This window comes from Halichoerus grypus, chromosome 1 (assembly GCF_964656455.1).
Source record: "Halichoerus grypus chromosome 1, mHalGry1.hap1.1, whole genome shotgun sequence".
Taxonomy (NCBI): Eukaryota; Metazoa; Chordata; class Mammalia; order Carnivora; family Phocidae; genus Halichoerus; species Halichoerus grypus.
The window spans coordinates 205,607,838-205,634,816 of record NC_135712.1 but is presented as its reverse complement, the minus strand read 5'-3'; the positions used below and the strand labels follow the sequence as shown (position 1 = coordinate 205,634,816).

At 54.1% G+C, this 26,979-nt stretch overlaps 2 protein-coding genes across 3 annotated transcripts in view; one reads left to right on the top strand and one right to left on the bottom strand.

Moving 5' to 3' along the window:
* Nucleotides 1–2,703: 2,703 nt before the first annotated feature.
* Nucleotides 2,704–26,979, top strand: part of SYDE1 (synapse defective Rho GTPase activating protein 1) — a 102,582-nt gene continuing 78,306 nt past the window's right edge. The window contains exons 1-8 of one of the 2 annotated variants that reach the window (XR_013440879.1): nucleotides 2,704–2,952; nucleotides 4,539–4,880; nucleotides 4,982–5,626; nucleotides 5,779–5,993; nucleotides 6,621–6,747; nucleotides 6,963–7,123; nucleotides 7,708–7,933; nucleotides 8,302–9,740. Coding sequence is in view for 1 of the 2 variants with exons in the window: in XM_036089157.2 (XP_035945050.1) it covers nucleotides 2,865–2,952; nucleotides 4,539–4,880; nucleotides 4,982–5,626; nucleotides 5,779–5,993; nucleotides 6,621–6,747; nucleotides 6,963–7,123; nucleotides 7,708–7,933; nucleotides 8,302–8,705 (2,208 nt within the window). In the remaining variant the exon portion in view is untranslated. Of the gene's footprint in view, nucleotides 2,953–4,538; nucleotides 4,881–4,981; nucleotides 5,627–5,778; nucleotides 5,994–6,620; nucleotides 6,748–6,962; nucleotides 7,124–7,707; nucleotides 7,934–8,301; nucleotides 9,751–26,979 lie in introns of those variants that run through there. The other variant, XM_036089157.2, reaches the window with a different exon arrangement.
* On the bottom strand, nucleotides 9,752–20,031 carry HACL2 (2-hydroxyacyl-CoA lyase 2). The gene is made up of 16 exons (XM_036089159.2): nucleotides 19,615–20,031; nucleotides 19,192–19,336; nucleotides 17,763–17,964; nucleotides 17,509–17,636; nucleotides 17,283–17,421; nucleotides 17,077–17,188; nucleotides 14,329–14,428; nucleotides 14,094–14,191; nucleotides 13,838–13,974; nucleotides 12,664–12,798; nucleotides 11,191–11,305; nucleotides 10,917–11,086; nucleotides 10,769–10,839; nucleotides 10,614–10,685; nucleotides 10,329–10,434; nucleotides 9,752–10,212 (listed from the first exon to the last, which is right to left on the bottom strand). The coding sequence occupies exons 2-16, from the start codon at nucleotides 19,324–19,326 to the stop codon at nucleotides 10,034–10,036; spliced, it is 1,899 nt and encodes a 632-aa protein (XP_035945052.1). The 5' UTR covers nucleotides 19,327–19,336; nucleotides 19,615–20,031; the 3' UTR covers nucleotides 9,752–10,033.

Genomic DNA, 26,979 nt, shown 5'->3' with positions numbered 1-26,979 from the left:
AATGTCTGCATTTGGGGTCCTCTAGGAGCTGACCCTGAGATAAGGATTCAAGTGCAGGGAGTTTGTTTGGGAAGTGATCCAGGAAATGCTGGAAGGGGGTGGAGAAATGAGAAAGAGAAGGGAAGGAAGTCAGTAAAGAGTGTACTGATAATCAAGTTTCCAGTGGCAGCTGGAGCTTGGTCCCATGGGGATCTGGGGGGGTCGATGTGGAAGATACACCTTCAGTCATCCCACATGAGGGGTGAGGGAGCTGGGGTTCATATCCACCAACCCCCACTGTCTGCCACAGAGGTGCAGAGCTCTGCTCAAACCTCACCAGCCCCCTCCACCTGCATTTCTTCTTTCAACATTTTGCTGGGGGCTAGATTTATCCATCGGGCACCATAAGTACAGCGCATCGTGTCTGCAGCCAGTGAGAACATTTGGGGGAAAGAGAATACACACACACAGGCTCCTAAATCCAAACAGCAGCTACCAAAATCCAGACTTCACAAAATGTGAAACTCAGTATTCATAACCATTTTATTAACACTTACCAAGAATTTCTGGTTGCTGAGAAAGAATCATAGCCAACAGTGAATTAAATGAGCTAAATAAATTAGCCAAATAAATGCAACAGGAAAAGAAGAGAAACACTGTTAAAAGAATATTCTGTTACCAAGAATGAATAAATAAATAAATAAATAAATAAATAAATAAATAAATAATAGATAGATAGATAGATAGATAGATAGATAGATAGATAGATAGATGATATAGATACGCTATGTGAGTGGTTTTTAATCATTTGGTGTGACATGGGTGGGGCCAAGGGCTGCTTTCATTCCCATATCAGCCTCCAGCTTCTCTGAGGTGCTGGGATACCCTGATGGGCCCCCCTTTTGTCCCCCTTGCCTGGGACTTGTGAACAGGTGTTGTCTTGACCCTGACCTCTTCCCCACTGTCAGCAGCTACCTCAAAGACTCCTGGGGCGTATCCCACCACTCTCCAGCCTGACTCCTCCCAAACACACGTCTAAGAAAAATGAACAGAACCTGAGAGACCCATGGGACACTGACAAGCATACTAACATATGCATAGTGGGAGTCCCAAAAGGAGAGAAGAGAAAGGGAGAGAAAAAATAGTTGAAGAAATAATGGCCAAAAAAAACCTCCCACAGTGGATGAAAGATATGAATCTGCACATCCAAGAAGCTCAACAAACTCCAAGTAGGATAAACACAGAGATCCGCTTTGAGATACATGATAAGCAAACACACACAATCTCCTCTATGCAAGCCTCTTGGCCACCCCTTCTATCCAGGCCTCTGGCACCTGGCACCTGATCTCTTATGTGAACACTCAGCAGTGAACTAGACAAATGTGCATCAGGTGGAGTCCCAGTTTTGACAAGGACACAGATACACTAGAACAAACACTGAAGCTATTAAGTTCAAGCCATGAGAGTGTTCAAAGAAATGAAACACAATGAGGTAATAATGAGTGGACAATGGTGGATACTCAAGGAGGGCCTCCCAAGGGGGTGCTCTTGAAACTAAAGGATGAGAAAGAGGCAAATTCAGGAAAACCAGAGCTTCCCAGACAGAGGGGACTACATGTGCAAAGGGCCTGGGACAGATACAGGTTGATGTAAAAGAGGACCAGAGAGGAGGTCATGGTAAGCAATGGGGACAACAAAGGAAATGAGGCTAGAAGTCTTCCTGGGAATCTTTATTCTAGGTGGGGTGAGCAGTCATGGAAAGACCGTACAGCAGGGCTGTGCCATAATCCGGCTTCAGTTTTTAAGTCCACTCTGGAGAATGGAATGTAGGAGTGAAGCAGGTTAAATTTTCCAAGACGGCCACAATATCTCCCATTCCACATCCTCTTCACAAGGTCACCTTGACATAAGGCCCACTGAGAGGGGTGGGGTCTATGTCCCTTCCTCTTGAATCTACAGATTCGAGTGCCAGAAGTGACACATGACACCCAAGGCTGGGTTAGGAAAGGTAATGCAGCTTCGGTCTTGTTGACTTTCGTCCTGGGTGGCCGTCGTATGAAACCTGACCACCCTGACTACTGACCTGCTGGTAGGAAGCCCAGGCCCGAGGGAGAGGCCCATGTAGCTGCCCTAGTCCGCAGCCTGTGAAGAGGTCCCAGCCCTCAGCTGTGATCAGTTGCAAGCCCTGGAAGTGAACATGCCTGCAGATGATTCCAGTCCCCTATTTGTGGAGTCACCCCTAAACCTCAAAGCCTTTCCAACCAAGGAGCAGAAACAATCAAAATCAGCTCTGCCCTGCCCAAATTCCTTATCTACAGCATCTGTGGGGATCATAAAATGGCTTTTACACCACTAGTTTGGAGATGGTCTGTTAAACATCTGGAGTAACTGGAATTTAGGGGATGGGAAAATTGGGAGAGACCCAAGTGGCATCCAAGAGACTAAAGAAGAGAAGGTGTTGTGGAATGAATGGAGTGAGGCCAGGGCTTGCACCAGGCTGGAGCGGTAGATGGGGGAAAGGGGAGGAAATAAGCGCAGGATGCGTTTTGAAGGTAAACCCGAGAGAACTTGCTGTGTTCGATCACCAAAGGAGCGGGTGGGTAAGAGGGAAGACTAGGGCTCAGGACTGTGCCAAGATATTCACAGTTGGAGCGAGGAAGGTAGCATAGAGCCCCCATCTCCTCCCCACCAGGCCCGGGCGACTACATATCCCAGCATCGCTCGCTCAGGCCGCGGGAAGGTGAAAAAAAAAAAAAAGTTTGGGCCAAGCATTCCCGGAATGCGCTTCCTGCTGGCGCGGAGCGGGGGGCGGGCGGGGCTGGGGAGGGCGGGGGGCGGCGCGGCCGGAGCCCGGGGCGCGCACTCGGCCCGGCCCGGGCCCCAGCATGGCCGAGCCGCTGCTCAGGAAAACCTTCTCCCGCCTGCGGGGCCGGGAGAAACTTCCCCGGAAAAAGTCGGACGCGAAGGAGCGCGGTGAGCCGGGGAGGCGGCCGAGGAGGGGGCGCCGAACCCCGCCCCGCCCGGGAGATGGTCCCAGAGCTCCAAGGCGGGACGGCTGGGGGGCGAGGGGGAGCCCCGCGGAGTCCCCTGCGGCCCCGGGTGGGGGACAGAGAGCGGGCAGGGGTCCTGGCAGGAAGGGGCTGGGCGGGGGGGAGAGGGGGCGCGGACCGTTATGTGCGCCTGGCTCGCGATGCCGGCGCTGCGGGCTCCTTGCGAGGCCCGGGAGGGGGCCTCGTCCCTGACAGGAAATGGGGCCGAGACCGAGCGCCTGGAGGGTGGAGGGGAGGAGGAGTTGGGAAGCTGGCAAACGGGCCCAGTCAGGCCAGGCTGGGACACCCTGCGCCCTGGAGACCCGGGACGGGAGATGGGTAGCGAACTCCTGCAGAGGAGGGAGAGAGGCGGTGCATCAGCCACAGTGGCCACCCTCCAGCCCCCTCCCACCTATTAACCAGTGACTGCAGCTGCGCCCACCTTAAGCAGCCCTAGGAAACTCTCCCTTTTAGACGGGCGGGGAAACTGAGGCACGGAGCAGTTGGGTCATTTGCCCAGAGCCAATGAAGTGACTTAAACAGCTCTTTGGACAAGCTACTAATAGAGACCCCCGAGACAGGATCCAGGGCGTTGGAAATCAGAGTTGACCAGAGGAGGGAGTCCACCAGCAAACTGGAGCTGGGAGCTGCGTGGGACGGAAAGTCCGGGAAGGAAGGAGTTAAAGGAGGGAGGCCTGACGACTCTGCGATCTGACCTTCCTCCCCCCCCCCCCCGCCCCCAATCCTTTCCCAAAGATTCCCAAGGTTCCTAGAGCAGAGAGAAGGGACAGGGGTGCCCACGCACAAACACAGACAGGAAACAGCCCAGGATGTCAGAGAAGGGAGAATGGAGCAAAGGGGAGGCCCCAAGGCGTTGACCGTGGGGATCTGGACTGGGCTGAGAGACAGGGCCCACTCCAGGATGGGAGCAGAGTCTAGAAGACAGGCAAGGGGTGGTGGGTGGGGGGAGTGCTGTAGAAAGGGGGACCCCAGCAGTAGTTGTCACGCCTGCTCCTGTCTTCCGAAAGGAGCAAGCCAGCCTTCACTGTGGGCTGCGTGCTTGACCATAACCCGGATGCCTAGGAAGCAGTCCCCACGAGTTCTCTGATGCCTCCCTGGAGGGGGGCATTGAATTTCCCCATTTCACAGGAGGGCACTGAGGCTCAAAGATGGAAAGCAACTTGCCCAAAGCCACCCAGTAAGAAAGGACAGGGGCAGAGCTCCATGCCAGGGGTGGGAGGTAGAGCTGAGAATGCAGGGCCCAGGTCTGGAGATACCCCACTGGACACCTGAGGTTGAAGGGCGGAGGGACACCGTTTGGGACCCCAGGACCTAAGAGCAGGTGGGCCCTAAGCTGGCAACCAGTGAGATTGCTGACCTTTGCCCGCCCATTCCAAACAAACATGGAGTGAGTGCCAGCACTGTGTGCACCCCAGCCCTGGCCCCTGCTGGGGAAAGAGCCAGCGGCCTGGGGCTGCACTGGGGGCAGCAGAGGGGTAGCTGGGTCTCACTCCCCTTGCTCTCTGCCAGGCCGCCCAGCCCAGCGCGCGGAGCCCAGTCCTCCAGAGCCAGAGCCCCAGGCTCCCGAAGGGTCCCAGGCTGGAGCAGAGGGGCCCCCAAGCCCTGAGGCATCTCGGAGCCCAGCTCGGGGGGCCTACCTGCAGAGCCTGGAGCCCAGCAGCCGCCGATGGGTGCTGGGTGGGGCCAAGCCACCGGAAGAGGCTGCTTTGGGTCCCAGGGCACCTGGCAGTGGGGAGCCCGCTGGTGAAATCTGGTACAACCCTATCCCTGAGGAAGACTCCAGACCCCTGGCACCTGAGCCCGGGGGACCACAACCAGGCTCAACTGAACTAGAGGGCCCGGCCTCACAAGGTGAGCACAAGCCTCATAACCTCCAGCCCCCCAAGATGACCACAAGCCTCACCCCCGTCCCAAGCCCAGGCTTCTGAACCCTGAGATCTGCTGTTCCCCAGGCACAGCCCCTGCCAGCCCCCCAACCAAAGCCTCCCGCACGAAGTCCCCTGGCCCAGCCAGGCGCCTCTCCATGAAGATGAAGAAGCTGCCTGACCTGCGGCGCCGACTGAGCCTGCGGGGCACCCGGGCTGGCCGAGAGCGTGAGAGGGCCGCCCCCGAGGGCTCCGTCATCAGCCGTTACCACCTGGATAGCAGTGTGGGGACGCCGGGACGGGCAGCAGGGGCTGGGGCCACACGGGGCCCTCGGGCCGGTTACCTCAGTGATGGTGACTCACCGGAGCGCCCAGCAGGGCCCCCATCGCCCACTGCCTTCCGGCCCTACGAGGTGGGCCCATCAGCCCGAGCACCCCCCGCCGCACTCTGGGGCCGCCTCAGCCTACACTTGTATGGGCTGGGGGGACTGCGGCCGGCACCTGGGGCCACCCCAAGAGACCTCTGCTGCCTACTGCAGGTGGATGGGGTGGCCCGGGCCCGAACGGGGCCACTGAGGGGGGGGCCGGATTTCCTGCGGCTGGACCACACCTTCCACCTGGAACTCGAGGCTGCCCGGCTGCTGCGGGCCCTGGTGCTGGCGTGGGACCCCGGTGTCCGGCGGCACCGGCCGTGCGCCCAGGGCACTGTGCTGCTACCCACAGTCTTCCGAGGTAGGATACCTGGCTGCAAGGGAGGAGCGGTGGGCACAGGATGCACATCTCCCTTTCCCCCAGGGTGTCCAGGGTGGGGGTGTGGCTTGGAGCAGGGGGCCAGGGCATAGAGCCTGTGGGGCCAGACCCCACAGATCCCCTTGTGTCTTCAGGCTGCCAGGCCCAGCAGCTGGCAGTGCGCCTGGAGCCCCAGGGGCTGTTGTATGCCAAGCTGACCCTGTCAGAGCAGCAGGAAGCACCAGGCACAGCTGAGCCCCGAGTCTTTGGGCTGCCCCTGCCGCTGCTGGTGGAGCGGGAAAAGCCCCCGGGCCAGGTGCCCCTCATCATCCAGAAGTGTGTTGGGCAGATCGAGCGCCGAGGGCTGCGGGTGAGCCCCCTGCCCCATTCCAGCTGGCCCTCAGACCTACACCCAGGACACCCAGCAAACAGAGGCCAGGCCTTCCCCACACATCCGCCCTGCCTGAGACACAGCTAGCTCCAATCCCAGCTTAGACAAGGGCGGGAGGCTCCCCTAGACCATAGCACCCAGCCCAGAACCCATAGGTCATCCATCCGTTTAGTAATACATGGTCCCAGACCTTCTGGAGCTGAGTCCAATGGGAGAAAAGACATGATTCCAGTAACTCACAGGTGTAAAACTGGGGCTGGCACAAGAGTGAAGAAGCTGGGAGAGCTTAAAGCAGGGTCTGATGCTGGTTGGAGTAGTCAGGAAAGGCTTCCCAGAGGAGGTGACAAGTGAGCTGAGAAGGAGGGTGGTGCCGGGACGAATGATCCAAGCAGAGGGTTTCCAGGGCCAGGTTGTTCAGGCAGCCAGGTGGGGACCCCATGACAGGTGTCAGAGGAGCAGGAAGGCAGCTGGGGAAGCCACAGCCAGCCCCCAAGCCCTCAGCCCACTGCCACCCTGACCCAGACCTCCAGCCCCCACCCCCCAACCCCCCGGCCCTGATCCGTTTGTAGCACAGGCAAGAAGATCGCTCTCTGTCCCCACCCCTAGGTGGTGGGGCTGTACCGTCTGTGTGGCTCGGCAGCCGTGAAGAAAGAGCTTCGGGATGCCTTTGAGCGGGACAGTGCAGCCGTCTGCCTCTCTGAGGACCTGTATCCTGATATCAATGTCATCACTGGTCAGCATGCCCTTTCTGTCCCCTGCCTGCTCCCTATTCAAACTTCACCTCAAGGGAGTCCCTGTGACCCCTCTGCTCTGGGACCTCACCCTTTCTGTCTGGCTCTGTTTTCACTTTCCTGTGCCTGTCCTCCTCTTCCCCCTCCCAGCCCCAGCTGACCCCTCCAGCCTCAGAAGCCAGGGGTGCCCTGACCAGAGTGCGCCCTGTGTCCACAGGCATCCTCAAGGATTATCTTCGGGAACTGCCCACCCCGCTCATCACCCAGCCCCTCTATCAGGTGGTGCTGGAGGCCATGGCCCAAGGACCCCCAAGCAGGGCACCCTCCAGCACTGAGGGCACCCGTGGGCTCCTCAACTGCCTGCCAGATGTGGAGAGGGTAAGTTGGACCTGGTGGGAGCGGGCAGGACTGACTGGGCTGACACCAGTAGAGTGTTTCACCCACACCTGAGCCCATGATGTGCATGAACTTGTGGCATTGTCACAACCCTAGAAAGTAGGTGCTATTAGTATCCCCACTTCATAGCTATGGAAACCTAGGCCCAGAGCAGTTAAGTGAGTTGCCCAAGGTTGCACAGCCAGGATATCACAAAAATGCAGGCTCTGAATACAGGTCTGTCAACCTACCCACAAGGGAGGTTCCCGGCTGTGGGATCCTGGAGAAGTCCTGACCCTCTGTGCCTCAATACCCTCATGGGGTATAAACCCTAACACAGGATTAATGCTAGCCCTGCTTAATACGGAGAGGAGTGGGACAGGCACAGGAAAGTGAAAACAAAGCCAGCTAAGTTGCCTTCGTCCTCCGTCTCCCCTCCAGCATAATACTTACATCAAAGCCTTAGCTCAGCCATCAGCCAGCTATGAGATCTCGAGTTTCCCCACTCTGGGCCGCCTTAGTCTCCCCTCAGGTTTGACAGGGGGCCAGCTTCACCCGCCTCGTGATTCCCAACCGTCTTCTCTCAGGCCACGTTGACTCTTCTCCTGGACCACCTGCGCCTCGTCTCCTCCTTCCACGCCCACAACCGCATGACCCCGCAGAACCTGGCCGTGTGCTTCGGTCCCGTGCTGCTGCCGGCGCGCCAGGCCCCCGCCAGGCCCCGCATCCGCAGCTCTGGGCCGGGCCTCACCAACGCAGTGGACTTCAAGCGCCACATCGAGGTGCTGCACTACCTGCTGCAGGCCTGGCCAGGTGAGCCCGCCCCTGGCCCGCGCCGCCGATCCCGGCCGGGCCGCCGCAGCGATGCTTTCTCGGGCGCCAATCAGAGTCTCGGGCTTGAGGCGTGCCACGCCCCCTGCCCCTACCCCCCCCCCCGGCGCGGACCCTTGCGTAAACCGGTACCTGGTAGCCTCAGCAACCCGTTCAGATTGAGCCAATCCAGCTGGACGCGGTCAGAGGCCCTGCCTCCGGACCTGCCCATCAGAGGGCCGGTTGCCTAAGCAACCAGTTCTCCCTCGGCCGGTGAAATCCCGATGCCGTCGCGGGTCGGGTCTCCCGTCGGGCCAATCAGGGGCCTGGTTAGCTAGGCAGCCAGTCACGAGCCCCGCTCTTCCCTGCAGATCCCCGCAGGCCCCCGGAGCCTCAGGACCTCGCCCCGTACCTGCGGCCCAAACGGCAGCCGCCGCTGCACTTGCCGCTCGCCGGCCCCGAAGTGGTGGCTCGGCCCCGCGGCCGGGGCGGCCCCGAGAGCCCCCCGAGCAATCGCTACGCGGGCGACTGGAGCGTCTGCGGACGGGACTTCCTGCCGTGCGGGCGGGACTTTCTGTCCGGGCCGGACTACGACCACGTGACGGGCAGCTACAGCGAGGACGAGGACGAGGAGGCGGGCGAGCCGGCGGGCGCCGCGGACTTCGAAGACGACTTCGAGGCGCCCTTCAACCCGCACCTGAACCTCAAAGACTTCGACGCCCTCATCCTGGACCTGGAGCGAGAGCTCTCCAAGCAGATCAACGTGTGCCTCTGAGCCGGGCGGGGCGGGACCCCGGTGACGAAGGGCCGGGCTCCTGGCTGCTGACGCGGTGCCCCGGCGACCGAGGGGACCGGAGGGGACCAGACCGGTCGCCCGGGCCGCCGTCCCGGTTGCTGGGGAGTTGCCTAGTGACCAGCCAGCCCGTTGCTGAGAATCATTCCTCGTTTCCAGTGCTCAGTGGTGGGGCGTTGGTTGCAAAGCCTGGGGACTGGGGACTTTCGGGACCAGCTGTTGGGGACATCTAAGGACCAAGGGCTTCTCCCCTTGCTGCCAAAAGGCACTTCTCCCGCTTGCTGGGCTGGCCTCTCTTGCCCCTCCCCCTTGGCCCGGGAATCACCAGTTACTGTGAGCATCACCCCGAGATGGTGAGACACCGCCCCCTCTTCTTCTACACCCCCAACCCCACCCCGTCAGTCTTCTTGCTGCTGCCAACCAAATCAGTATTAGCTTTAAGCACCGCACTCTGCTTCTCCCTGTCCTGGAAGGTCCAAGGACTATCATGACGTGCTATTTGGGGCAGGGTGGGGGAAAGCCCCTATCCTGGGCTCTGGCTGGATTAAGGGCAGCCCAGGGCCTTTAGAAAAATAGCTGGTTTCCCCACCCTCTCTTCCAAGGAAAACCCCGTGATTGCCTCAAACCAGGAAATGGAGATAGCAGAGTCTGGCCCTTCCCCTCCCCTGTTCTTCCTCCACATCCCTGAAGAAACTGAGCACTTACAAGACCTCCCTTTCGGAGGGGCCCCACCTGAAATGTCAGGCTGGGGGCACTTTGGTACGGAACATATTTATTGCCTCCGTGCGTGTGTGTCTGTGTGTGAGGACTAGTGTGCATGGACACGTCTGGGACAGGTGTATGGGGCTCTTTCAGGGACCTCTGAGGGGGAAAGAATTTGCAGTGGCCAGGCACCCTGAAATCCCCAGTAATGGAGTCTCAGTGGGCCCTCAGTGGGCCCCAGAGTTCCAGTGGGAGAGTAGGTTCCCTCCTGTCTCCCCCTTTTCCCTCACTTCCATCTTTGTGGACAATAAATCAGTATGCACAAGTTCTGGAATGAGTGCTGGGGCCCACATGGGTGGTTTATTCAGTGTGCCCAAGAGGAAGGGAGAAAGGGCAGTTGTGCCCAGAGAAAAAGGCCCAGGAGCTCTCCAGTGCTGCCAGGGAACCTCTCTGAGCTCTGACCCACCCCCCCAGCCCCACCCTGTCTTCAGGGAGGGTTGTAGAGTCACTGGACCTGATCAGCCAGGTCCAAGGCAGGCAAGGATGAGACTAAACCAGCCAGGCACAGCCTAGGGGTGGGAAGGCCAAGGGTACTGACCCATGAGGCCCTACACAGCAATGGAGCCATCTCGGAAGTCCGTCCTCCCAATGAGGATGTTGACCACAACCGGGTGGCCACCTCGGCACTGCTGCTGAGCATCACGAAGCACCTCGACCACCTGATCTTCTTTCTCCCGTGAGAGCAGCAAGCCCTGGGCCCCAAGTCCCATGGCTGCCCGGTGATAATCTAAAAGGGGAAGTCAAGTCAGATGGTGGCAGGGACCTAGGCCACCATGCAGTCAGCCCAGGAGAGGAACACATGAAACAGCTTCCCCGTCTCTCCACCCTACCCCAGCTTCTCACCAGTGTAAGCCAGGCCACAGGCCACATTGCTGCCCAGAGAGGGCACCTGCTCCCGAGAAATTTGGGTCCAGCCAGCATCATTCCCTATCAAAGCAATCACTGGGATCTGCAAAGAAAGGATGAGGCCAGGCCACAGCCTTCAGTTTTAAGGCTTGGCCAGCCAGAGGAAAAGACAGGGACAGGACCTTTGCCAGACAGAAGCAGCTCCCTCCCTAGCCCTGCCCACCCCTGATGACCTCTCCCAGAACCCCAAGCTCTGAGCTTCCCTCTGGGCAGCTCGGTCACCTTGTGCCTGACGAAAGTGTCAAATTCAATGAGGCTATAGCCAAAAGCTCCATCTCCAAACAGGCACCACACCTGAGCAGGGAACAAGGCTGGTTGAGTGGCTCACTGCCCAGAAAACCCACTCACTGCCCCCCGCCTCCAGCACCCTCACTCACCTCGGCATCCGGCCGGCACAGTTTGGCCCCGAGTGCAAATCCTGCACCAACGCCCAGAGTCCCAAAGGCCCCTAGGAAGACCCAAGAGCAGGTGGGTGTAAAGGGGCCTGGACAATGCTAGCTGTCCCAGGCACAGGCCCCTCCTTACCAGGATCGAGCCAGCACAGGGGGCCACGGGGCTGCACCAGGTGGGCGGCAGTACCCACGAAGTCCCCACCGTCGACCACCAGAATCGAGTTGTCAGGCAGAGTTTCCTCCACCAGCTGCAGTACCCGCACTGGGTTCAGGTGCTGGGCTACAGGCACCAGCCCCTTCTCCCTGCCACGGAACAGCACACGTCAGCAGGGCCGGCAACAGAGCCTTCCAGGAACCCACCACCACACCCCCAGCCCATGCATGCGTCCACTCCACCCGGTCCCCACCGAAAGGCCTGCTCCTTCTGCCGGTCAGCTTGCCGAAGCTCCTCTGTCCAGTCTGAGGCCCACGTCTGGCCCTTAAGGCCCTCCGCCAGCCTCACCACAAAGGAGCCCACGTCTCCTAGGGAAGGAAGAGGACACAGCTGCAGGGAAGTGGCCTCCTGCCCTTCCAGCACCAGAGGCCCAGTGACAGCAGGAATCCAATGGCAACATTCCAGCAGGAGACAAGGAGGCAGGCTGGGGATGTTCCTAGGGCAAAACAGGTAAAACACACGCCAGAGTCTGCCAGAACTAGGTTAGGGCAGCCAAGGTGAGGCGGAGAGCAAGGCCAGAGAAATGAACGTTTAGGAAGCACAAAGTGGGTAAGAATCCCAAGCAGCCTTGTTGCCTGCCTCCTCCTCACCCCCCAGATCAGGCGGTGCTGTCAGTCCCGCCTCTAAAACACGTCCCTCCAAACACCTTCATCAGCCAAGCATGTCTCTCCGACCCAGATATGCAGAGTGCTTGTGAAGTGACCGAGAAATGGGCCAGTGATGTACTTTTCATCTCGGTCTTAGAAATGATCCCATGGAGGCTCAGAAGCGGAGTTTGTCATCCCTGTCTGTGCCCGCTCCAGGCCTCGTCCTTTCTGTCCTGGCCCAGGTTAATGGGCCCCTGGCCTCCACCTGCCCTCTCTGACTCACTGCCTACCAGCTACTACAGTGGACCTGCCCAAACACGAATGCAGCAATGCCACTTCTCTGCTTGAATCAAGAGTTCCATGTAGCAATAATGCAATATATGTTAAGAAAAAAAAAAAAGAAGAAGATAGCAGGAGGGGAAGAATGAAGGGGGGGAAATCAGAGGGGGAGACGAACCATGAGAGATGATGGACTCTGAAAAACAAACTGAGGGTTCTAGAGGGGAGGGGAGTGGGAGGATGGGTTAGCCTGGTGAGGGGTATTAAAGAGGGCACGTTGTGCATGGAGCACTGGGTGTTATGCACAAACAATGAATCATGGAACACTACATCAAAAACTAATGATATAATGTATGGTGATTAACATAACAATAAAAAATTTAAAAAAAAAAAGTTCCATGTAGCACCGTCAATATGCTTGGAACAATGGGCAGAGCCGAGCACATAAAGGCTGTGGGAGCAGACTGAACAGGGATGGCACGAAAGGACAACAGAGGCCTCGGGGGCCCAGGAGGAAGATCTCTGTCCTCCAGGCAGCTGGCAGCATGGGAGGGTTTGCAACCAGGGGCACGATCACATGCACATTCCCAGGCCCTCCCTCTTATGCACGCCCCACCATTTGTTCATCCAGAAGCACCCATGAGTCTGAGAGCCAAATGTGTGTCCCTGGCTGACTGGGTGCCCACCGGGGCAGGGTCTGGGCTTTGCTCACCAGCACCTGGCTCAAACCAGCTACAGCAGAGGTCAGAAGGAAGACAGGGAAGCACATATATGTGTTGGGGGGGGTCCCAGGAGCTCACCCTGCACGGCTTCCTGGGGCTTCCAGAACATGTCTGAATTAAGCAACATCTCTTTCCGGTTACGGTTGACAATTATGATCTTGCTGCTGCGGCTGAGGACACGGCCATAAGACAGACGGAAGTCACACACGGCTCCTGGAGTGGGGAACCAGGTCTCAGTGGCTGGACAGCCAGTGTCCCACCACCTTACTTAATCCAGCACAGCAAGCTAAGCACAGAAGGGTCCCCATCCTTCCTTCCTCCCTGTACCAGTACCGCGTGCAGTGACTTCACAGCTCCCCACCCCTCAAATCTGGGCTGGCCTCGGGGACGTGCTCTGACCAATAGAGTGTGGCAGGTGAAGGCAGGCGTTCCCAAGATCAAGCTTCAAGAATTGTGGCTTCTACTGTCTCTCTCTTAAAAAACCTTGCTCTCCCATCCCTGCATGTTTCTCATCCTCCACCAAGTGAGCAAGCCCAGGCTAGCCTGCTGGATGATAAGAAAGCTGGAGGAAGAGGTAGGGAAGAGTGAAAGAACTCAGTTATCCCTGCGAAGGCCATGTCAGCCCAACCTGTAGTCAGCCAAGGCCAAGTACATGCGCCAGCCCAGCCCAGATCAGCCCAGATGCCTTCCTGCCTCTCCACCTACAGACTCATGAATGAGCCCCATCAAAACCAGAAAAACTACCACCTAACCTCTAGGTGGACCTTAAGAAATGGTAAGTTCAAGTCACTGAATTTAGGGATGGTTATTACACAACAGAGAACTGATACAACTATTACGTGTTGGCAGGACTCCAAATACTTCACATGAAAATGTACACGCCATTCGTGTCTGTGCTATAGAAATCCTGTATGAAGCATACAAATGCAAATGCGGAACATAAATACTGCAGGTGCCCACTATCCGTGCATCCTCCTCTGTGCGAAGCTGAGTCCTACAACACAGCGCGAAGCTGAGTCCTACAACACAGCGGCAACCTTGCGAAAGTCTGCCTAGACTTCAAAGTACACGGTTGGCCAAACCCCTGAAAGGGGAAGGGGTGGGGCCCAAGATAAGACGGTGGGTGATTATGAGGGTAGGGTGCCAGTAAGTACCTGACTAGGAGGGTCAGGGTCACAAAGGCGGGGCGGGGGGGGGTGCCTGGAGGGAGGAAAAAGGAAGAGGGAAGAGGGCAGAGGAGGCCGAGGCCCACCTGCCAGAAGGACAACGTCTGCTTTCTTCAGGGCAGCGCTACGGTTCTGCTGGATGTGGAGGGGGTGGTTGCGGCCCAGCAGTCCTCGTGCCATCCCTCCCAGGAAGCAGGGGATGCCGAGGGTCTCCACAGCAGCCCTGAGGATCCGGGCAGAACAGAGGTGAGTACAGTGTCAAGGGCGGGCCCCCAGCCCACAAGGCAACAGGAGACCAGGGACCAGGTATCTGACAGTAAGGGCAGGGCTGAGCCTTCTCACCGAAGTTTGTCAGCAGGTGTCGGGGGCAGCAGAGCCTGGCTCCCCAGCACAATCAGCGGCCTTTTGGCTCGGCTCAAGACTTCCATACAGCGCTGAACCTGGGATGAGAGATGGGGCTCAAAGAGCCCACCGTGTGAGTCACCATCAGCCCCCAAGATCAACGCCCCAATACTGACTCAAAGAGAGACCATCCTGCCAGGTGGGGGTCCTCAGCCAGGAAAGAGAGGCGATTCACCTGCTGGGAGGATGCCTGGGGAATGTCCAGAGGCAGAGGGCCCTCAGGCTGAGGCTCCCAGGCTCCTGCAAAGAGGTTGGCCAGGTAATTCTCTAAGTACCTGCAAAGGTGAGAGGAAGAGGCGGTTACCAGGATCAGTGACAGGGGCTCCAGGAGCTGGAGGCGGCCAGGGTCTAGGAGGGAAGTGAGACAGGCACAGGAGTGGACCAGCAACACCCCAGGAGAGGCACACGCCAATGGCCGAGTCTCCAGCAGCTGGTTTCCCTCAGAAGCTTCTGGCGACTACCCAACCGCACACAGACCCTCAGAAACAAGTGACACAGGCGTGGAGTACCACGATCAGGGCCACAGACGGCTGCGAGGGCAGCCACATGCAGCTCCTCCACTTTCTAGCTGTGTGACCCGGCAAGTGACTTAACCTTTCTGAGGTTAAGGTAATGTAAAAGGGAATCTCCCTTCCAAGGTTCACTACCTATCCATCCAGGAGATGAAGCACTTTGCAAAACACTGTATCAGGGAGGCTACTAATATCCCCAGCACTCAAGCCGCTTTCTCTCGCTTCTGACACCTCCTTCTGTCTCCTTATTCACTGGGTCCTAGGGCCCCGACCATCTGTGTGGGCCTGTGCAGGGCCTGGAGACAGAGAGATACCTCCTGCCCAGCTCTGACCTCCCTGAGGAACACCCAGCCCAACCAAAAACAAGACACGTGGGCGTTGGCAGAAAGCAGCCAGAGCCTGAAGCTTGTTTCTCTTTTAAGGAGGAACCGAGATTGTAGAGAATGAGAAGAGACCAAGGAAGAAACCAACATAAAAAGAAAAGGCAAAAAAAGGGCTAGGGGCTGAGTAGGGGGAGCCCAAGAGAGAGGAGGAGAATGGAGGAGCGCCTGGGTGGCTCAGTCAGTTGAGCATCCACCTTCAGCTCTGGTCATGATCCCAGGGTGCTGGGATCAAGTCCCACATCGGGCTCCCTGCTCAGCGGGGAATCTGCTTCTCCCTCTCCCTCTGCTGCTCCCCCTGCTTGTGTTCCCTCTCTCGCTGTGTCTGTCAAATAAATAAATAAAATCTTTAAAAAGAAATTTTTAAAAATTTAAAAAATAACAAAGAAGAGGTGAATGGGGGATGGGGGGAGCGGGGCAGGGAACAAAGAGACTGCTGTCACCGCCACAGAATAAAACTGCTTGAAACTTGAGCCTACCTGACAGGTCACCAGACACTTCCTACGTGTTCAGGACTCCTGAATCCCCCTCTGTATTTGTGGATCCCTAACCATGTTGGAGAAAGGATGGGAGATACCCTGCCTCACATGTGATAGGGACACTGGACTCCAACCGTATCCTTATTTAAGAAAATAACAGTTAATTATTCACTCCTGCGTTTTACACTATCAAAATGACCTCATTTTATTCTTCACAGAATCTTAGTCTAGAGAGAAAAACAGGCAACGCTCCTCCATTTTACAGATAAGGAAGGTGAAGTCAAGAAAGGTTAAATGATTACGCTGTCCACCTTAAACTTCGCCCTATGTTAACTGTATCTCAATTAAACTGGTGGAAAAAAAGAAAGGCTTCACCATTTGCTTAAGCTTAACACAGCTAGTTAGCCGCAGTCCTGGGATTTGGACCCATCTCTCTGGGCTTTCACTTCATTCATTATAGACAGCACATAGCTCTGTGGACAAAGCACTGAGGGGTCCTCCAGGCTGAATCCTCATGTGCCAGTAACAAGCTGGGTGACTTCATGCCAGTGATTTGCCCCCCTTGGGGCCAGTTACCCAATCTATGAAACAACTATCATAGTACCTTGCCATCTTGACTCAGCGTTGTTATAAAAGACACATGAATAAACTGCTACTCCCTGAGCCGGCCCTCAAGGTGTTCTCTCTCAAGGGGGCGACGGCCTGCCTGTCCTGGTACCTGCTAAGTATGGCACTCACTAAGTATGTGGTGAAAGGAGAACGGAAGGTGGAAGGGCAAACATAGGCAAAGGGAAGGGACAGAGGGGGAAGGAGAACTGACTCTCCTTCCTGTGCTGTCAGCCAGGCCCATCTCAGTGGTGACCAAAAACAGACCTCTTTCACATATCTCTGCCTGGGCTAGAACCCCTTTCTAGCCTCTCAACTGAAAGAAGCCCCCCTCAAGTCTGTAGCTCTTCTAGGAAAACCTTCGAGCTTGTCCCTTATCCTGGCCAGATGGAGGTCCAAGCACTCACATGTGATCCACCCGTGTCTCTGCATCTCACGGCCACCACCCGGATCCAGGCCACCACTGCCTCTCATCCCAAGGCCCACCACACCTCCTCCCTGGCTTCCCAGCTTCCACCCAACCCCACAGTCCATTCTCCAAGAGCAATCAGAGGGAACATAATAAAAACCTGAATCAGGGTATCCCACGCCTCTGCTAAAGGCCCTGTAATGCTTCTCAATGGAACTCAAATTAAAAAAAAAAAAAAAAAAATCCAGGTCCTCCCAATGGCTCCTGCTGGGTGCTCTGAGCTCAGCCCCTGTCCCTTTGCTCACCTGCTGCTGCCACATAGGCTACCTTGCTTTCCCAACCCACCAAGTTTGCTCCTGCCTCAGGACCTTTGCATATGTAGTCCCTCTACCTAGAATGCTCTTCCCCTGGCTGCCCTCCCCCCACTCAATTGATATGCAAGCTGATGAATGAGTCAAAGGAGGGACAGATGCTGGCAGGAAGTTACAAAAGAGGGCAGGGGGCTGGAGAGGGCATGGTGGGAGTGGGGCTACTCACCAGGAGACCAGTCGACCCATGAGGCCCTTGGGCGGATTGGCTGGCACCACCTCCTTCTGGACCATGAAGTAGGGGTACAGCACATCAATGGGCAGCTCCACAAACACTGGGCCTGCAGAGGGGCAGGGAGGATACTGAGCCTGCCATGCCTCCCTAGACCCAGGCCTTAGGGCCTGACCACTGCCCAGCACGTGCCCCCCACCTACCTGGGGTGCCCGACTGGGCAGCAGCCAGCGCAGCCCTCAGAGTGGGCACGATGTCTCGCACCCTCCGCACAGAAGCACAAAACTTGCACAGTGGCCTAAACAGGGACATCTGATCAATGGCCTGGAGTGCACCCCGGTTCTGGTGGAAACAGAGGCGTCCAGAGAGTCAACACATGAGCCTTCTGAGGCTCCCTGGGGCCCCCACCACCCACCAAGGACAAGGCACCTGTAGGAGCATGCTGGCAGCCCCACCCAGAAGCAGGACTGGGGACTGAGCTATCTGGGTGTTCTTCACTGCAGTCACCGTGTTGGTGAGGCCAGGGCCTGCTGTCACTGCGGCCACACCCACCGTCCCTGAAACACAGAATCCATCACAGCCATCTGTGCCCACTCTCCTGGCCACCTCTGAAAAAACTCCGCCCCTCGAAGACCTCCCATCCCATTCTCCCCAGCCCTCAGCCCTCTCTGCTCTGCCCTCACCGGTTAGGCGGGCCACGGCATCGGCGGCAAAGACAGCTGTGACTTCGTGGCGTGTGTCCACCACACGGATGCCCAGCTTCTCGCAGGCCACCAGCAGCGGGGAAATGTGCCCACCGACCAGCGTGAAGAGGAGCCGCACGCCATGGGCCCTCAGCACAGCTGCCACGTTCTCCCCGCCATGTTGAATGCTTGCCTTGTCCACCTGGGCCCACGGAGGGGGAGGAGCAAGATTATCAAGGACCAGAGCAAGGGCACCAGGGCAGGTAGGGAGAAGGCAATCTCACTCCCCCAAGGAGGGGGGCAGGACAGAGTCAGAGAAAGTCTGATGTTGGTTAGGCACCTAACATACTATGTGCCAGGTCCAGAGCAACAGGACATGTCATCCTATCAGATCATCTGGTGATTATATCCTTTTGCAGCCAGGGAGACCAAGACTTGTCCTGGCAATAGTCAAAGTCCCATATAACCAATGCTCTTGAGTGCCCTCCTTCTGTTACACTGCCTGTCTTGAAGGCAGTGGGGCAATCAGGGTGAAGGAGAGGGAAAATGGATCCCAAGAACCCGAAACAGTTTGGCCAGGGGCTACCTGCCGAGATTCCAGAACTGCCTGCCCTCCAGGGCCTGGTAGCCTGACTGCTGATTCCAGCCTGCTAGACTTCCTCCCACTCACTAGGAGGCAAGCCCAGTGGGCAGGCCCAGCCGACTTGCTACAGCCACCAAGCACCTGGCACACCGGCAGCCTGCTGGCACAGATCATGCTGAGGCTTCCCAGACCCTGCTTCCTCAGTGCCCTGCACAACAGAGGCCTCTGCCTTAAACCTCCACAGATCCTCCAGGCTACTAGCCTTGCTCCCGTTGCTCCTGGTGAAGAAAGGAAGGACTGGGGAAGGAGTCCGGGGAAGGGGTAGATTCCTGAGGGAGGAGCCAAGTAGTTCAGAGTGAGGTCTGTGGGATCGATTCTTCCCAAAAAGATCACCTATGGCAAGTTACCACACAAGCTGTCTTGAGCCTGTTTCCTCTTGGGGAAAATGAGGGCAGAAACAAAAGCAACTGCTCAGGGACGTGTTGAGAGGTACATGACAACTGTTACAGCCCCCCCTCAGGTGCCCGCCTTTGGCCCACTCTGACCACACCGGATTTAGGGAGCAGCGCTCTGTGAAAAGGGCCCGTGGCCACCGGGGAACGAGTGGGCCGGGCGCTGAGTCAACGTGCAGATACTCCAGATTCTCTCTTCCTAGAAGCAAAGTCCAGGGCCTTGTCTGCAACCTGGCAATGGGGACAGGGAAGTGGATAGAATTTCCTGACCGAGCCCCCCAGATTAGTCGGGCCTCACTTTCTCCGCCTGCAAAATCCGTGAGCTACAGGGAGTGCCAGGAGCTCGTTCCTTCTTTGGCTGCCCCCAGCCCGCCGCTGATCTGTGCCCCCGCACCTTGTGCATCAACTGATAGAAGAGCCCCAGGCGGTGCGCGGCGCCCAGCAGAGCGGCTACCAGCGTCCCGCAGACCAAGAACAGGAATGAGGGGAAGAAGTTCCCAGCAGGGGCGGCGGCCGCGAAGGTCTCCATGACGCGGCACCTGAAAGAAAGGACAGGGCCAGCAGCTGCGCGCAGAGATCTTTTCCAGAGGGTACGCCACCTCCCGCACGGATGCCGGGCCACGCCTCTTCCCCCCCCCGGTTCTGCGCGGCCACGCCCCTTACACCGCCTGTCTCGGGACGAGGCCACGCCTCTCGAGAACCAGGCCACGCCTCCTAAGACGCCAGCCCCCCCCCCTTACGTCACCACCATCGCTGACACTAGGCCACCACAGGTCAATGCGGCCAGAACGGCCTCAACATGCCTTTTAACACTTACCTGCTTCTCAACGAATTGGCGGGGAGCCCCGCCTCTCTTTTACACCTGGATCCGAATCTCAGCCCAAAAGTTGACCCGCACACCCCGCATCTACGTCACCTAGGACGAGGCCACGCCCCCAAGCTAGTGTGCGGCCCTCTCCGAAAGCCAGACCTCTGCCCACTGCGAGCGCCGGAACTCGGCCGTACACCCCAGGCCGCGGGTCGAGGTCAGACGGCTTCTCCCACCCCAGGGGCACTCTGGCCTTCACCTGCGGGAAATGGCGCTGACTCCAGAGGAATTCGGCGCCCTTCGTGTCACGTGACCCAGGCCCGAGGCCTGGGGCGGGGGGACTGGGCCGGAGCTGTGGCCGTGACCCTTTCTCTCACTAAGATCAGCAATGCCCTGTAGGCCGGCCCGACGCGCGTGCGCAGAGCCGTAACCACGCTCTGGAACACAAGCACCTCCTATAAGGACCCTGTCCCTACTGGCCGCTCGCGCACAGGCCCCGCCTTCCCCGCCTCTCATTGGCTCGCACTTCAGGTCTAACACTTTTCTTTACGAGAGGCCACGCCCCTCGGCGGCTTGTAGGAGCCGAGACCCCCTGGAGCCGGCTTTCCGCGGCCTTCCATTGGCCCCACGTTTCAGCCTGTAGTCTTCGGGCTTTCCGATCCCGCCTGCTTTCACACCAGCCGTGCCGAAAGCCCCTTCAGATTAGCCGGACGTGATCGTCACAGGCCGCTCCCCAGAAGCCACCACCCGGGACCACGTCCCAGACAAGCCCCGCCCCCCCGCTCGTAGGCCCGCCTCTGCTGTTACCCCGCTTTCTTTCCCGACCCTTGGGGTTTCTCAGTTCAGAGTGCGGGGTGGTGGACATTCCGAAGCCGGACGGGCCTGGTTCCAGCCGTCTGGCCTCTGGAAAATGATCTCCCCATCAGCGAAGGGGAAGTAATTCTAGTGCTAAGCACCCTGCTACCTTCCAAAACGAATCTTGCCATTTTAACAGTGGCTCCCATCCCTTGTCAACTTCGGGAATTTCCCTCTAAGGATTCCACCCCGTTGTTAATTTTATCTTCTGTTGAATCATTCCTACTTTTCATTTCACCCATTTAAAAAAAGAAAATAATACTCTATTTGCCCCACATTTTCCACTTATGACTGTCCCTTTGCACCTCTTTTTAGCAAAATTCCTCCAATGACTTATCTATACTTGCTGTCTCATGAGCCCTCCTTCTATTCCCTCTTGAACCCACTCCAAACAGTCTCTCCCTGCCACTCTATGAGAGCTGTTAGGAGTATTCCAACAGTCTCCAAGCCGGTCCCTCTCCCTTCTATCTCTCATCTACCAGTTCAACCCCACTCTCCCTGCCTATAATTAACAGGATAAAATGCAAACTTCCTAGAAAGGCCTTCTAGGTCCAATTAAATTCCCAAAGCCAATAATGAAATAGTGATCATTACTTTTCATTAAGCACTTATTACATACGAGGGGCTGTTCCATACACTCTTCACATCAACTCATTTAATCCTCACAACAGCCCCGTAAGGTAGTTTATATTATTACTATCCCCATTTACGGATGAGGAAACGGAAGAGGAGGTTAAGGAACTTGCTCAAGTTCACACAGCTTGTAAGTGAAAGAGGCACAATGTGAGCTCAAGCAATGCTTCTGGCAGACTGGGAGCACCTCAGGAACAGGTACTGTGTGTGCTTCAACCACTTGGCTTCCCCATGCCTGTCACAGGGTGTAACATTTGGGACCCACCCAGACACCCTTGCACTTAACACTGGATTTTATTCTAAATGAGTTGGAAAGCGGAGAAGATTCTGAACAGCCTAAGTCACACAAAACCTGCACACTGTTATTCATAGGGGCTTTATTTGTAATAGCCAAAAACTGGAAAAACCAAATGTCCCTTGTGAAAAATCAATAAAAGGAAACCTCATTTAAAAGGAGTTGGGAGGCTAGAACGGGAGCTCACACGCCCTACCACTCATCATCAACTGCAGACCTAGCAGGAAGAGACTTACCTTGTAAGTCTTGAGAATAGATACTACTGTACTACTCCAGCAGGAGAAAGAAAGGTTTTCCTCCGCCCCCAGCAACAACCCAGCTAATGAGGGAGGGTGACAGCTCAGCCAATGAAAAGTCACTATTCTTGGAACTCCCAGTTTACTCCAATGAGCTTTTGGGTTATAACAGCTCCTCCCAAACCTCACTTTTCCTCTATAAAAAACATACCTTGCCTGTGTTCTCCAGATTTGCGTATAATTTTGCTGAGCTTGTGTGTCCTGAATTGTAATTTTCTGCTATCCCTCAATAAGCCCAAATAACTGATGGTTTTATCTTTAAAATTAATGCCCTCAATAGGTGAATGGTTCAACAAGCTGTGGTCCGTCCCTATCATGGAACACTACTCAGCAATAGAAAGACGAACTATTGAAACACAAAACAACTCGGATGAATCTCAAAATAATTATGCTCAGAGAAGAGATCGTGGTTCCCAGAAGGCAGGGTGGGAGGAAGGAATAGGAGGGAAACTGGTCAAAAGGTACAAACATCCAGTTAAAAGATAAATAAGTCCTGGGGCGCCTGGGTGGCTCAGTCGGTTGAGCGTCTGCCTTCGGCTCAGGTCATGATCTCAGGGTCCTGGGATCGAGCCCCGCATCGGGCTCCCTGCTCTGTGGGAAGCCTGCTTCTCCCTCTCCCACTCCCCCTGCTTGTGTTCCCTCTCTCGCTGTGTCTCTCTGTCAAATAAATAAATAAAATCTTTAAAAAAAAAAAAAAAAAAAAAGATAAATAAGTCCTGGGGATGTAATTTACAGCTTGGAAACCACACTTAACAATATTGTATTGTAGGGGCGCCTGGCTGGCTCAGATGGTTAAGCGTCTGCCTTCCGCTCAGGTCATGATCCCGGGGTCCTGGAATCGAGCCCCACATCGGGCTCCCTGCTCAGCAGGGAGTCTGCTTCTCCCTTTTCCTCTGCTGTTCCCCCTGCTTGTGCTCTCTCTCTCTCTCTGTCAAAAATAAATAAAATCTTAAAAAAAACAATATTGTATTGTAGATCTGAAAGTTGCTAAGAGAGTAGGTCTTAAAAGTTCTCATCACAAGAAAAAAATTGCAATGGTGTGAGGTGATGGATGTTAGCTTATTGTAGTCATTGGTTGTATACCTTAAAGCACAATGTTATATGTCAATCATACTTCAATAAAAACGGAGGGTGGGGGGGCAAGAAAAACCAGAACCACAAACATCAGTCATAATTTATGTTTAATTCTGGCAAAGGTCTGTGGGATTGTATGTTGCATATGTTATTATTCCTAGACAGACTCTTGAGTTTCTATTTGAATGTTCTGGCCTTTTACCTTTTGATGAAATCAATGATATTTTTGGTGAAATAGTTTTAAAGAATGAAGATGTTATAAATTATACATCAGATTAATATATCAGATATCAGCATTCCTTATGCTGGTGTCATATAATCCTGACTATTTAAAATTATTTTAATCTCCAAAACCATTTAATTTTCTGTGTTGAATGGAATACCATTTCTGTAATAGAGAAATAAGATATTATTAAAAAGGTTTACTTTAAATATCACTTATTCTTTAATTTTAGAAAGGCTATTAACTCTGTGTTCTCAGATTATCATTACAAATCAAATTATGGGGGCACCTGGTGGCTCAGTTAGGGTTAAGTTAAGCATCTGCCTTTGGCTCGGGTCATGATCCCAGGGTCCTGGAATCGAGCCCCGCATCGGGCTTCCTGCTCAGCGAGAAGCCTGCTTTTCCCTCTCCCATTCTCCCTGCTTATGTTCCCTCTCTCGCTGTGTCTCTCTCTGTCAAATAAATAAATAAAATCTTTTTAAAAAAAATCAAATTATGCTGAACATTAAAGAATGTGACAGAAACAGATTATCCTAAGCAAAGAAATTGTATGTTTCAGGCATTTCAAAAATTTAAATTTTAGCCTGGACAAATTATTTTTTTAATCTTTTTTTTTTAAGATTTTGTTTATTCATTTGAGACACAGAGATACAGAGAGAGAGAGAGCATGAGCAGGGAGAGAGGCAGAGGGAGAAGGAGAAGCAGGCTCCCCGCTGAGCCAGGAGCCTGATGTGGGGCTCAATCCCAGGACCCTGGGATCATGACCTGAGCCAAAGGCAGATGCTTAACCGACTGAGCCACCCAGGCACCCCCTGGGCAAATTATTTTTAATTGTTGAAATATGTAAGCAAAAAGAAGAGCTTGCCTACTTTTAGAAAAAAATTAAGTCAACAAATAGACCAAGTAAGTATATTTGATAAGTTTAAAGTTACCATTTTTTTCTTTTTAGAGTAATTCACTAAGCAGTGTAATTAAAACAGAATGAGAGTTTGTGAAAATTTTTATTTTCACTTAGAGATGAAAATATTGGTGATAGTGCCAAACTAAATCTAAGTCATAGCCAAACAAAAAGAAACAAAACCCAACACACAGACACAGCATGTTAAGATTTTAGAGACTACTCTTAATCTTAGGAAATAAACTGAGGATTACTGGAGGGGAGGGGAGTGGGTGGATGGGGTAATGGGGTGGTGGACATTGGCGAGGGTATGTGTTGTAATGAGCACTGGGTGTTGTATAAGACTGATGAATCACAGACCTGTACTCCTGAAACAAATAGTACATTATATGTTAATTTAAGAAAAAACTATATACTGGAGAAAAAAAAGAACAGGAAAAAATATCCACAAGCTATACATGTGTACACATACACACACACACACACACACACACACACACTTATGCTGAGTGAAAGAAGCCCGTCTCCAAAGGTTACGTGCTATATGATTCCATTAATATGATATTCTCCAAGTACAAAACCACAGTGAGAGAGGACAGATCAGTGGTTGCTGAGGGAAAGGGAAGGATGTGACTATAAAGGGTGCAGGATGAGGGAGCTTTCTGAGGTGATGTTCTGTATCCAGATTACAGTGGTAGTGGCATGTTTTAAAATTCATTGAATTAAAAAAATCTATTTTAATGTATGATACTTTTAAATTTGGGGCCCCTGGGTAGCTCAGTCAGTTGAGCATCCAGCTCTTGGTTTCGGCTCAGGTCATGATCTCGGGGTCGCAGGATCCAGCCCCGCACTGGGCTCCGCACTCAGCACGGAGTCTGCTGGAGATTCCCTCTCTCCCTCTCCCTCTGCCCCTCCCCCCTCTCTATCTCTGTTTCTCTAAAAATAAATAAACAAATCTTCTTTTATATAAATAAATAAATTGTACATATAATTTCATACATATGTGTGTATAGAGATAAATATTATACATACACAATGTAAATAAATAGTTTTTAAAGATGCACTAGCAGAAATAAGTCAGACTGAGAAAGACAAATACCATCTGACTTCACTTATTTGTGGAATCTAAAAAACAAACAAACAAAAAAAGAATAAACAAACAAAAAGCAGAATCAGACCTATAAATAAACCAATAGTTGCTAGAGAGAAGGGGGATAGGAGGATGGGCAAAATGGGTGAAGGGGAGTGGGAGGCACAGGCTTCCAGTTATGCAATGAATAAACCATGAGACTGAAGGGTACAATATAGGGAATACAGTCAATGATACTGTAGTGTTGTTGTCCGGGGACAGACGGCAGCTACACGTGCGGTGAGGACAGCAGAGGGTTCAGAGATGTGGAATCGCTATGTGGTACGCCTGAAACTAATGTAACATTGTGTGTCATCAAAGTTTTAAAAATGTAGCAAACAAAAGATCCACTAGCATCAAACTGAATTATTTTTCCTCGAAGTAATCAGTAGCCCTGAGAGAGAATTAGAAAAAGGAATGCATTTTTGCCTGGGTAATGCAGTTTTCTTTTTTTTTTTTTTTTTTTTTTTAGGCAAAGTTTTCTTTAACGCCATCTTCAGGAAATGTTACTGTTATGTGCTTCACATTTTGGGGAAACAGTGACCTTGCCAGACCTTCATATCCTCATCAAGCCTCATATCTATGAGCTCCAGAGACAGCACAAGGCCTGAAAATGTCCAAGAGAGAAGAGATCATCGGTGTCGATTCCTCCATTTAATGACCTCTGAGTCACAGAGAAGGGGAGGAATCTTCCCATGCCCCCACGAGTGGTTCAGGGGTAAACTAGCACCCAGATCTCCAGATTCTGGTTGAGTGGACAGTGTTTCTAAGTGCTCACACAGCCTTTGAGAGGGAGCACAAGGTGCCCAGAGCTCCTTCTAAATTGACGGGAGCCCCCAAGCATTGTTTCCATCTGCTTGAGCCGGAGGCGGCACCACCGGGGCCTCCAATCATCCTCAGGAGGGGCAAATCCTACCTGGCCCCCACACCTGCACTAAATGCCTAATGAGGAGGAGCGAACCCCCACTTCCATCCTACAAAGCAGAGGAATGAAAGCCAGTCAGTCCTCAAACGGAATCAATCAATCAATCAATCAATCAATCCACAGAAACCACAAAAACAGGCACGCCCCAGAGATATCGCAGATTCAGGTCCAGACCAGCACAATAAAGCAAGTGAAATGCATTTTCTGGTTTCCCAGCGCATGTAAACGTGATGTTTACATGGCACTGTAGTCTAGTATGTGTGCAACAGCATCGTGTCTGAAACAGCAATGTACATACCTTAGTTTAAAAATATTTTATTGCTAAAAAAATGCCAACCATCATCTGGGTTTTCAGTGAGTCATGACCTTGTTGCTGGTGGAGAGTCTTGTCTCCACGTGCTGGCTGCTGACCAGTCAGGGTGGTGGCCGCTGACGGCTGGGGGGGCTGTGGCAGTTTCTTAAAATAAGTCAACATGAAGTTTGCTGCATCGATTGGCTGTTCCTTTCATGAACAATTTCTCTGTAGCACACGATGCAGTTTGATAGCATTTTACCCCCAGTAGGACTTCTCTCAAAATTGGAGTCAGTCCTCTCAAACCCTGCTGCTGCTTTATCAACTCAGTTTATGTGATATTCTAAATCCTTTGTGGTCACTTCAACAATCTTCACAGCATCTTCACCAGGAGTAGATTCCAGTTCAAGAAACCACATTCTTTGCTCATCCATTAGAAGCAACTCCTCAGGGGCGCCTGGGTGGCTCAGTCAGTTAAGCGTCTGCCTTCGGCTCAGGTCATGAGTCCCGGGATCGAGCCCCACGTCAGGCTCCCTGCTCAGCGGGGAGTCTGCTTCTCCCTCTCCCTCTGCCCCTCCTCCTGCTTGTGCTCTCTCTCTCTCTCAAATGAATAAGTAAAATATATTTTTTAAAAAGAAGCAGCTCCTCATCCGTTCAAGTTTTAGCATGAGATTGGAGCAAGTCAGTCCCATCCTCAGGCTCCGCTTCTGATTCCAGCTCTCTTGCTGTTTCCATCACACCTGTGGTTACTTCC